At 40.2% G+C, this 12477-nt stretch overlaps 1 protein-coding gene across 1 annotated transcript; it reads right to left on the reverse strand.

Annotated features, from left to right (window-relative positions):
- Positions 1 to 218: 218 nt before the first annotated feature.
- Positions 219 to 7008, reverse strand: prpf3 (PRP3 pre-mRNA processing factor 3 homolog (yeast)). Its single transcript, XM_079227117.1, has 17 exons — positions 6887 to 7008; positions 6132 to 6285; positions 5490 to 5620; positions 4971 to 5138; positions 4792 to 4878; positions 4426 to 4688; positions 4196 to 4314; positions 3916 to 4103; positions 3629 to 3795; positions 3380 to 3462; positions 2605 to 2748; positions 2391 to 2490; positions 2159 to 2272; positions 1928 to 2046; positions 1195 to 1272; positions 1049 to 1104; positions 219 to 955 (listed from the first exon to the last, which is right to left on the reverse strand). Exons 2-17 carry the CDS (start codon positions 6274 to 6276, stop codon positions 806 to 808), a joined length of 2112 nt encoding a protein of 703 aa, XP_079083243.1. The 5' UTR covers positions 6277 to 6285; positions 6887 to 7008; the 3' UTR covers positions 219 to 805.
- Between the last annotated feature and the right edge of the window lie 5469 nt (positions 7009 to 12477).

Below are 12477 nucleotides of genomic sequence, written 5' to 3' on the forward strand. Positions count from 1 at the left end.
CTGGAGGCTCGCGCTGCTGATGTGCGTGAAGGAGCGACCGAAATGAGCACGAGAGAAAACACGCCCACATGTTTATGCCACTTTATCATGAGGGTATAACTGTATTCACGAGTGGATGTCACTCAACACAGAATAAAAAAAGTTGTCTAATGATAAACATTATTGAACAAGAACCGAGTCGTTTCCAAATGACGGGGAAAAACAGACAGAAGTCAGTTGAATGCAATTTATTTAAGGCTGTGACTGTAACGTTAGAGATAAATGTAACGCTATCTACAGGCGAGTTACATATTTGCTCGTTTCTCAAAAAGAAAAATGTAATTGGGAACTTTAAATTCAGTGAAATGTACGTACTAGTAATTACAATTAGTCTGGGGACAATGTTGAAACATGACCCACAAATAATTCTGGGTTTACACTAAACATGTGGTCATTCACTGATGGGACGTTTTTTATTCACTACTTTTACTCATAAATGGTTTATTATCATGTGGATTTCATCATAAGAGTCTAGTCAACACAAAAAGCTTTGGGGGAAGTGATTTAAATCACAGTGCAATCTGTCATATTGTAATATGACAGAATAGCCTACCAACAAAATAATGAACACTGATACAGGCATACACACACGCATACACACACCCATTCTTACAAAAGCATCCACACAGGTTTATTGTTCTTCCTGTTCTATGTTCAAGTCTCTTGATTATGTCGGTCTGTCCTCAGTTAAAGGCAGCCAGTCAGTAGTGAGGGCCACCTGGCTCTGAGGCTGTGAATCTTGGAGACGGGGGAGTTATTTGAGGTTTCAGTCATCTGGGTTGTCCAACACACTCTTGCTGAGAGCTAGATCCCAGTAGTGTTCTGTGCCGTGTTTCTTGAAGTGTTCTCTGGCCATGTTCTCTGTCGGGCACTGCTTGAACTTCATCTCCCCAAAACTACGCTCTTTGGCTGTGCCCTGGAGAAACAAGAGGAACCATTAGACTTGAATGAGAGCACACACAAAATCATGTCAATTTATTTAAGTCAGACAGGATGTGTGAACACTCACGTTCCAAATTAACCAGCACTTGTTGTTCCTCTTCGTATCATCATCAGCATCTGGATCTAATTAAAAAATGTAAATTAAGAGTTTAGTATCCCTGAAATTAGCACAAAGAAATGATACACAAAATACTCAAGTCAAGCCACCCTCACCATCTCTTTTACTGTTGTGTTCCTCCCATTTGATTCTATGCAACATCAGCTTCCTGAACTTTTTCTGGGATTTAGGGCCTGAAACAAAAGAGGGAGACATTTAGGTTTTAAGTATGACTTTGATTATCCCACTGCTTTAATTTGTCATGGGCTAGCAGATCAAATAAAACCTTGCAGAACCTCAGCCACTTGAAATAATCAAACTTCAGAAGTAAGCTTTTCATTTTTTTCAGATGAGAAGTAGTCCATCATGATGATGTCAGTAGTAGAATTACATATGCACATGTATACACTGGGCTACACAATATACACCCAAAAGCCAATACCTTCACACTGTCACATAATGACAAAGCAGAGGGAACTCAAATTGCGAATGCAAGACACTACAAAAAAACATTTGGGATGATAAACCAAACCGCATTGGATTTTAACACTTCATGATTTTATGTACAGTATGAAGTTTGGGGGGGAAATTGTACCATCTGTTTATTATTAAATACAACATGAATGGTGAAATGGATCCACCTAGTGACTGAAAGACACAAAATGATGTATAGTTGATTATCAGAAATCTTACTGAAATCTAAAACCACTGCACACCACAGGTATTTTTCCCCTCCAACAGCAATGTACAGAATATTACAAAGGACGATATTAAAAGCACTAGCTTGATTTTTGAAAGAGACAGAGCATTGTCCGGTTTGATTTGGCACTTCTCAGTGTCGTTCCGTACCTCCCTCCACCACAACAAGGTTGACATCTCTGTGCAGAACTACTGTGCCCGTCAGGTACAGCTGGTTGGCATTGGCCTCCACTTTAAACTTCTTAGCTGGGTTGTGCAGGTTACGGATCCTGGACAGGGTAGGGAAGGCGCTTAAATTAGACACACTTCTACATTGCAGACAGACACACACTACACTATATATTTGAACTACACTATGTGCCCTCTTGCTATAATGCACACCTGTACACTGCAATGTGAACACCATCCGTGAGGTCTTCTTTTAACCTCTTGACCTTCTTCTCTTTCCTCTGCTCTGCTGTGAGCTTGCGGGCTGAATTGGCATCCTCATGAGCCCTGCAAAGAAGGGAACACGATTAGAAAACATAAATAAATAATTAATTATCATATAAAGTTAAATGGAAATTTCTAAATGACGAGAGTGTAGCAGTTGTCGGTTAACTGCGTTACTAACTTCTGTCTCTTGGCCATCTGCGCTCTGACGTGGGCCTCTACCTTCGTGGGGTCCTGAACGGCCTCCGTTCCCAGCACTCTCATCAGGTTAGAGATGCGTACTGAGAAATGAAAGCAGACCAGTTATAATAAGTTATGTTTAATCATTATTGTAGTAGTTTGTAATACTAGTAATCTGTGTGTGTGTGTGTGTGTGTGTGTGTGTGTGTGTGTACCTTTAGGTTCTGGTGGAGGCATCAATCCCAGACGAACCTTCTCTTGGACTTCTTTTTGTCCCTCCCTACGTGTCTGTCTTCTTAGTTTCTTCTGTTCTTTCTTTGTCAGGTAAACGCCCAGCGTTACCGCCTTATCTGTGTCAACTGAGAAAATAATTCCAGTTAATTGTGGTATTGTTGAAATCATTTTAATTAAGATCATTTATAATTTGTGTAATGGGTGGTAGGCACAGCAAATTGAAAAGAATTAGAGCATGCACATACAGAACAGACAGAATCAAAAAAACAACAGCAAGTATGTTATGTCTGCACATTGTTAAAACCCACTGCACAAATGTTAAATACTACATGTTGTCCTCCAGAGTGCAAAGCCTGGGATCAAGGTCTGAGTGACAAAAACAAATTTGAATGTAAATGTATCATCATTAATAATCCCATACACATCAGTGAAAGGGACAACCAATATAGGCATTTTTATTTTGCTGGCAACAGTTATTTTTTTTTCCTTTTACACATTGAGGATAAATTGTATTTTTTCATGTTTATAATTTCTATTCTTTATGTAGTTTGACTTAATTTAAAATGTTTATGTAATTACCTATACTATTTCATACTAATTAGCTCACCAGGTTCATGTTCATTTCAATACAAAATGGTATCTATCTAACTTCTACCTCATGAAATCTTTATGGGACAGAAATGTTCACCGTTTAAACAAACATACGTTGGGAGCACATTTAGCAGTGTGCAGACATTTTAACTTTCAAACACATACCTGGAGCGTTGATTTGGGCGGGATGTTCTACCAGATTGGTCACACCAAAGAGATCCAACTTTTCAAATGTTGTGTCGGTTGATCTTCATTAGATAAGTGGGGAAAGCATGCCAGTTAACTACAGTAAGTCGATTGTACAGACTGCATTATTATGCAGCTCTGCCATGGCAGTGAGAATGAGACAAAGGGCAGTTTAACATTTAACTTAACATAAATCTAGATGCTTCTGGGTTAGTTGTACTTTCTTACATGTCTACGTTGTAGGGCAGGATGTAGGAGTCCCACCACTCAATGTGGGGCACCATGCCGTCGCCAATATCTTTCTTAGGGGCAATCAGTGCCAGCTTGGTGGATGCCTGGATTCCTGTCTTCTTTGCTGCCTGGGCTATCTCATTCTGCAACCTTTCCAACTGGGCCTGATTGAGGTTAAGATCAATGCAGGAGGGACAAGACACCATTATTCAATTGAATGTCTATTCCATATAATCAGAATGAGACAATTGCTGATATGTGAACGCTTAGGAGCTGAATCCAACCTTAGTTCGTATTCTCTGAGCAATCTTCTCGAAGCGCCCTTGGTCATGGAATTTGAAGCCCCTGCGAGGGCGCTGAGCCGGTGTAATAGTCACACGTTGGTCGAAGTAGGATGTGGACTCCAAGTCCTCTCCAGGCTTCTCCTTCAGCTGCTGACGGAACTGCTCCCTCTTTACCGCTCGAATGTTAGCTACAAATATGGAGGGGAATGAATTGAGGAAAACCATGGTAAAAAACATGACAGTGTGTGTGTAAACAGGTATTAGACCACTGTACACATACCTTTCAGTGTCGGCATGCGGTGTGTGAGTTCAATCTCTTTGCCACTAGCATCCACAGTTCTTCCCTTGTCGTCCAGAATAAGAGGAGTTGGCTTGTTCACCTCCTTGATTTCAACTTTTCTATAAGGGGACACAGAGAAAGTAGTGTATTTTTAAAATGACATATCAAGAAATACACATCCTCCTTTACCCCACCAATTATAAAATGCTTACTAATGCGATATTACTCACGGTGGTGCAATTCCCATAGCATGTAGATTAGCTAGTGCCACTAGGTTGTGGGGCCCAGTCTGTCCCAGGGCTCCGAGGATACCAGGTTTCAGGGCTAACTGGGACTGGATGCGGGCCTGAAGTTCAGCAGCCTTGCGGGCCTTCTCAATTGCATCATTCATAAAGCTGGCAGCCTGGGACGGAGCGATAGATGAGGCACCACCTCCCCCTGCAGCAGTGGATGTGCCGAGAAGCCGTGAGATTGGAGGCATTTCCATCTGTGACTGTGGTGTGAGAAAGGGCAACCACTAAAGTTAGTGAGAAATAATTTGGCGTTATACTGAATGCATGATACTTGAAGTAAAAACAAAAAAAGGGATTTGTTACTGGTGTTGCAGGGACTGAAGACGAAAAGCTGAGTTGTTTCTTCCTCTCTTCTATCTGTTTTGTAGCTGCTTCCATCATCTGTTTTATCTATTAAATACAAAGAAAAGGTTAGTCAATGCATCATAAAAATGATATTTAGTTACAATCTTAACAGTCAGAAGAAGAAAAATATCTCATACCTGCAGTTTGGTGAGCATGCTAGGGCTCTCAGCTGGAGGAGCAGGTATGACCTCAGGTTCCTCTACCTCCTCGAAGCGAGGAACCCGTTTTCTCTTTGGTGCCGGGATATCTCCTATCTCTGGAGTTTGTTGCACGACACCAATTTCAGCCTCATCACCAAATACATCCTGAGACCAAACAGGCAAAACAGAAACACCAATATCACGTCACCTTTTAGCCAAACATGAATCTGTTTAGACATAATTATCCCATATGATTTTCTGCTAGTGTCAATAATATCAAAACGTTGAGACAACTGGTTTTTTGAAAGTAGTCACACTGAGCAAGGCAATGTCTGATTACCTGACTTCCACACGTGTGTAATACCACATTTTAAATGTGGTTACTGAGATTAGTTTATGGTCTTATTATTTACGATAGTTATGAAATACTTAATTACTAAAATAATCGATAGCTGCAGACTTAGTATGTAGGGCAATACAGAGGTGGCCTGTTGAAGTTTGTGATTGTTTGCTTACCTTGAGGTCTCTCTTGCGGTGCTTTTCTCCTGCTCCTTTGTTGCCACGTGAACTGCGGCTTTCCTCCAAAGCTTCAAAAAGACACTCCACAAAACCTCCAGCAGAGTCATCAAGGAAGGGACGTAGCTGGTCTGAAGTGGAAATGAGTGAAAAATAATTAGCACAAATCCAGTAGTTTAACATAAGAGCTTGACAGTTGAGTCCAGAAGGATGTGCAGCACACTACAGTCAATCATCCCCCTTAAATTAACAAGGGAAATCAGGACCTTTTGATGATTAGCATTTTTCACCTGGATTAATATACAGAGAATATGAAAGAAAACTCCGACCTTTGACCTGATATGAATTTTCTTTGACTGCTGACAGTTTCAATCACAATAAAGGTTGTATGGGATGTAATGATTTAATCATCACTGTCCTTGATCTAATTGAAAGGCTACTTAAATCAACACTGCAGCATGGTTAAACCATTGTTTTTCTTCTCCTTCTGTTTAACTATGGCTGCATCTTGCATGTAGATTCAATGAATTATGGTTAGGAAGTGTACTTATCACAAATGGCGTCCAGTGAAAAGGGTATTTTGTCATAGCTGAATCTTGACTATCTGGATAAAAAATACAACAGACAATTGTCATTAGTTACCTGCGGTCTTCCTTTTGTCCAGTCCTTTTCCAACACAGTGCAAAGCAGCAGTAACCACTGTGGGCTCTGAGAAACCCAGGACCTTCTTCACAGTCCGCTCCACCCATGGCCTCATCTCCTCCACCTCCCGTTTAGGAAGAGACATCTTCCAAACCTGCAGAACATCGCACAATGTAAAACATCAGCGGCATTAATGTAACATCGTATATACAATCCTGAACTGGGCTAAGTATATGCATGTATATCATTTTCTTCAAGACAATATAATATATAATGTATATGACACAAGAAACAACATCAACACAAAGCCAAGTGGGAACAGATAAAAGTAAACAAGGGCAACAAATATTTCATTCAAAAATTACAGCACCAAGCTAAAAGGACCTCCACATTCAGTTCTGCGATGTCACAAAAGTTGCATATAATAGCACCGTGCTTATAGCTTGAAGGACCTTTAAATAAGTTATGGCCTTGTAACATGAGCATAAACACACATAACTACGTAGCGTTACACAGGCATACTTTCAATTAGTTGATGGTACTCAAAACAATCCCATTCACACGAGCACACAATTATATAATGCTAGACTTGCTGAACAAACGTGCTAACCAGGATCAACACACAACCAGAACCCACTTACGTTACATCCGCCAAAACTCCCGAGCTACCTCGTTAGCACGCTGCTGCCTGAGAATATGAGCTGGATTTAACCAACAAACATTTAAATTGTGCCGTTATCCTTTGTCGCACTTACGTTGTTTACGTCGAACACAAAGTATCACGCTGAAAACGCGTGAAACACTCAGACCTGGTAAGTTTTCTGTAAAAGTTTCTGTTTTGTGGCGCCGTTCACGCGACGTTTGTGGTCCTGGACCCGGAAGAGGAAATGGACGCTGCGGCTTCTTCCTCGTGACCGTTTCCGCGCAGTCGTTTCGGTCAAATGCTCGCTGCTTCCACCTAGCGGCACACGAGGGAAGGGGTTTCCTCCAAAGTAATGGTAAAAACTAACTAAATTGTGATGAAGAGTCAGGTTTCTAGTGAAGTAAAGTTTGTATGTTGAAAAATATGAAAGGTTAAAAGAGGATGTTAAACAGTGGTATTGTTGCACATTATAACCTGGGTAAAACGGTTGTTTTTTTCAATTTTCTCAACACAACACAATACGTTACTTTAATCAAGTACCTTATTAATTAATTATTATTTATGTTCTATTTTAGTTCCTTCTGAAGTGTAGTGTAGTCACTATATCAATTTAAGTAAGCATAAAAATGAAAGTCCTTGAGAGTACAATTACCTCAAAATGGTATTTAATCACTAACTATGGGTACACTTAGTAAGTATCACTGCAGGTGATAACTGCAACTGCACTGTAATCGCACAACAACAAATATGTATATAAAGAAAAATTGTCACACACACTGTTCAAGGTCAAGAGGGAGGAACTTCACTACTCAAGTTTAAAGCACCAGATATGCACAGTAGCCCTTAAAAGATAAACTAAGTTAAAATGTAAATGTTTATTTCATACTATAACTTCCATGCATCATATTACAAATGTGTGTATTTGTAATTGGTTATTACTTGATCTTCCACTATTGCAGCAGCTTTGGTTAATTTACTAACATGTTGAATTTTGTTGAGCCAGCCAGAGGTAGTCAGTCATGTTAGATGACCATATTTAGATAAAGAGTCAACATGGACCAATAGCTATTATTTATCGATGATGTCTAATTATCATGCCTCTTCTGTAAAAGTTGTCAGCAAACATGATTATCAAATATGTTTGGTCCATCTCCAAAGTTGTGATCCTACACCTTAATACGCAGGTTAGTTGCGTATTAACCTGAAAATGAACTGAATCAAACTATCAACAAAGTGGGTTTGATTACTTTACATTTCCACTTGCCCACCTTAAAGTTATGACTCAAGACTAAAAACATGGTAAAAGTCCAACCTATCAATAAACTCCTTTTATCACTACTCAGAAGTAAAACATTGCCTAGCTATTGCCTAACTAACCACAGACTAGTTATAAGAATACTCCTCTGAAAACATAGCATAATCAGGTGATCTCGGTTTCCTTCCTCTGTAGGCCCAACCCCTTATTTTGTTTCTGTCTTTGCATGATGTGGGTCAACTGAGTGCAGTGTGAGCATGAATGCAGTCAAGAGCCTGAGGCTAAACCAGTCTGCCGATCAACCCCACCACTCCCTCTACAACAATCCACATCCTTGCTGCACTCACTAATTGTGTGTATCCGCCGGGATAAACTGAATAGATACACAGCATATTACAGTTTGCCAGACACGTTCTTTCTGCAGAGTCATAACAGTCATCAAGGTGTCAGCTATTCATTATAGCTACATTCAATTACTCCTTCTGAACAGCCCACGGCCATCATCAACCTCGTCATGCTGATTCGTAAATACATGCACACTCCAGACAGATTTATGTGAATAACCAGACTGGTACCCGGAGGACATTTGATACTTCTTTTTTTATGATGAAATATGAGTTTTTCCACCACCTCAAGCCTCTTTGTGTAAAAAACACAACTTTGGACCCAGTTCACTTTGTGACCTTTCAGGTGCATTTGCAGAATCAAAACGAGGCTGCATCTAACATTTTTGTTATATTTTTTAGGTGACTTTTAAGCTGAAACTATTTTGTTTCTAACTTTAAAGTAACTTTGTTGGCAAAAATGAAGAAAATGGTTTCAATTTAGCAAATGTGAATATGTGCTGCTTGTTTGTCATATGACAACTGAATATCTTTAGTTTTGTAACTGTTGGTTGGACAGAACAAGACATTTTAAGACGTCACTATGTGCTCTGGGACTTCTTGACTTAATAAATTAGTCAAGAAAATTATTGGTGGATTCATTCATAAAAAAGCACGTTAATTACGTTAATGACGTCTTCAAATACATTTTGATGTTGTATTAGCATCTAAAAGGCAGAAACATGGAATTTACAAGTATATATAATAGAGTAATACCACAACGCCTCACATTTAAAACTCTTTTGGTGTTTTTTCACATTTAGCAAAAGTTGCTGGCGGTAAATTTGTTGATTTAGTAATTTCAGCACTTCATGAGACAGTAATTGCAAGATTAAAATATGAAGCTGGGCTGTAATTCTCGCTCCAATTTTTTTTTACCTTAATTCTGTTAAAACAACCTTGTTAAATATTTACATTTGAGAGTAATGCCTTATTCAATTTGTAATCAAAACAATAGCGGGCCAGTAAACAACACACCCTCCACCACCACCATCACCACCTGAATTCCTCGTTGGCACCTCACGTGCTGTCTGCCGCTCTCTCCAGCAAACTCTATTATGGAATGACACCTCAGCACATAATATGACAATACCACGGATATTTCTATACAGTACACACACAACACAAAGCACACACACACGCAGACACACACATACTCTTGCACCACTTGTCTGTGCAGCTAAAACAAATGTTATACAGCATCACAGCGTGTGGTCAGAGCTGTAAGAATTAATCTATTAGATAACTGGCAGGCATTAAGTCTGCAGTTTCTCCAAGTCTACTATTGGCACTAATTGTTGAGTCTCACATAAGTGTTTCCTTTCATTGGCTGAACAATTTCCTCCTCAACCTAGTAAATCACGATGTGATGTCAGATGTATTAATGTTCATTATTGCCACCACCCAATGGATATTACAAAATTGCATCATTTATGACTTCATTTAAGATATTCCCTATGTTCCTTTACACATTTTTTTGATTCATCAAGTGTGTAGTTATGGTACATTTCATCATAATGACCCAGTTTTATTTCATTGTATCTGACAGGGGCTGTAAATCATCTTGGAATATATAATCTCATGGGACTCTGCTGTCTTTACTTCACACAAGTGGGCTGCTAGGACCTCAGCGTGTGTGTGTGTCAGTGGGAGCGCAAGTGCTTGCACTAAAGCCCAAGTCGTCGACTAAGAGTGCGCGCTTTAACCTCTTACTTTTGTCTGATTCATAACCCCCTCTGTTTGCCAAGTCTGCCTTCTTTATGCAGTATATTCTAGCCGGTGTTTCCCTCGCACTCACTGTACTTGAATAATTGAGCAGTCGTGTACGATGGCGTCAAAACCAGCGGGCTACCCGAGAACACATTCAGGCCAAAGAAACTGATGAGGATGTTATTTGCCTGTAGCTCGGCCGTGCCCCAACTATCACACACAATGTCATGAGGTACACGTGCGTCCTTGAAAATGTAGTCATGGTATCCCTTGTCTTTACCGTGTCCCCTGTTGGTGGCATCACAGTGATGGGGGCCACAGATGGCGGCCAGAGCGCCGTCTTACCGCACACGTCAAGGCCCGTCATCGCTCTGAGCTCCAGCAGGGCAGATATGACTTCGAACTATCTCCGATTTCCATCCACTGCCCACTCTGCAATTTTAATGAGCATCAAGGCTGTTTTGGGACCAGTTTGCACTAAAAACCCCCTGAGGACTTTGGGTGAGTAAAAGCAAGTGTGTGAGCGTGCTCCAACTGTGTCTTTGCGTGTGTGTGAGCACAAATGTGGGTAGTTGTAAAGTCACAGTGTGGCTACACCTCACGTGAGTTTTACTGGAGTGCAGGGAGGGTATAGTGGGGGAGGGGAGTTTAGACTAAGTGAATAAGAGCCTCATTGTGTCATTCCCGTCATTATGCACGTAGCACAGGCAGCAGAACTGGACTGACACCCTTAAACCATCAACTTGTTAAAACCAATAACAAGACTTGGAACCAGAATTTAAAACCTACACACAAGGGATAAAAGGGGCAGTAAGTTCACTCTGTGCAATCCTATTGATGCTCGCACTAACACGCTCAGTTAATCCAACGCATGCTGTTTAAATACTCAGAGAAGTGAAAACAACTGAGCACATTTATGATGCAATAACAATCACTGATTCAGTCAACCTGCTGCTGACTATGTGGTGTAATACTGCTACGAATACAGCTTGATAACTTAGCTGTAATGTAGTGGGAGAATTACACTTTTTATCTAAACATTAAAAAAATATTGCAGGAAGCAAAAACTGAAAAACATATCAAATCAAAACAAATGGGTGCAGCACCTGAAATAAAAATGGAGGAAAAACAAAAAAATGTCCTTCATGCTCCCCAAAAAACAGAGTGAGGTCATGTCTCCTCTCGGTGTCCTCCACACATCCTCTTCCCGTACTTTTCCTATTGCCCCTCGTTTACATCCTCCAGAGGAAGAAGAGGGGGGGGAAGGAGATGGAGGGCAAGGGCTTCTCTGCTAAAAACTGCATGGATACAAGGGGGGGCCGAGTGGGAGGAAGGGAGAGAGCGGGGAGGAGGAGGAGGAGGGAGGGAGGGCGGTCTCTGTTGTTGTAACGTAGCACACAGTCAGTGTGTCAGAGACAGGCCCATCACAAAATCAGCCAGTCAGTGTGTCAGAGCGTGCAGTGGGGAGTGGCACGTTTACGACTCTGGGTATGTTTGTATGTTTGTGTGTGTGTGTGTCTGTGTGTGTGTGTGTGTGTGTGTGTGTGTGTGTGTGTGTGTGTGTGTGTGTGTGTGTGTGTGTGTGTGTGCGCGCGTCCCATTTGAGCAGGGAGAAGTCAAACCACACCCTCCTAAAATGTGCCAATGTCGTGCCCATGTGCTCGTGTGTCCATGGATGTGATGTTGGAGTGGAGAGAAAATGGTGAATGTTTCATAATATTTTTATTTGGAATCTAACTTAAATTATATTTAATATCTGATTAAATTATATTTAATATCTGATTAAATATATGAAATCACAGCTAAAACTAACAATTACTTTCATGATTGAGCCATCTTCCAATTATTGTCTCAATTAAATGATTAATTCTTCGTCTATAAAATGTAGTAATATAGGGAATATTTTCCATCCATCCAGTCCAAACATGTTGTTTTGTCAGACTGTAAATCCAGAACCAGAAGATATAAAACAAACAAAAAACAGAAAAAAACTCAGAATTTTTGTTGTTAATGTTTTTGCTTAAAAAAATATTTATACAATTACTTAAAAAATAGTTGCAGAATTTTTGTATTATTATTATCAGTAATTGTCCTCAGCTTTGCATCCAGAGCGTTGGTGGTTTTACTTATGACAGCTATTTTACATTATATTACAATTAACTGGTACTCACTGTGTGTTTAAGTTTTGAGCAATGTGTTTTTTTAAAAGATATATAAAAATGATCTATTGTGGTTTACAAACACATCCCTGGCAACACAGACATTTTCTGGACTGTAACAGGAGCACAGGGCGCTGTGGTGAGGTTCACTTTTGACTCTACCCCTTTGATTTTTTATTTAGAGGGACTAAAACCA

Source organism: Taurulus bubalis (genome assembly GCF_910589615.1).
Source record: "Taurulus bubalis genome assembly, chromosome: 12".
NCBI classification, from domain to species: Eukaryota; Metazoa; Chordata; class Actinopteri; order Perciformes; family Cottidae; genus Taurulus; species Taurulus bubalis.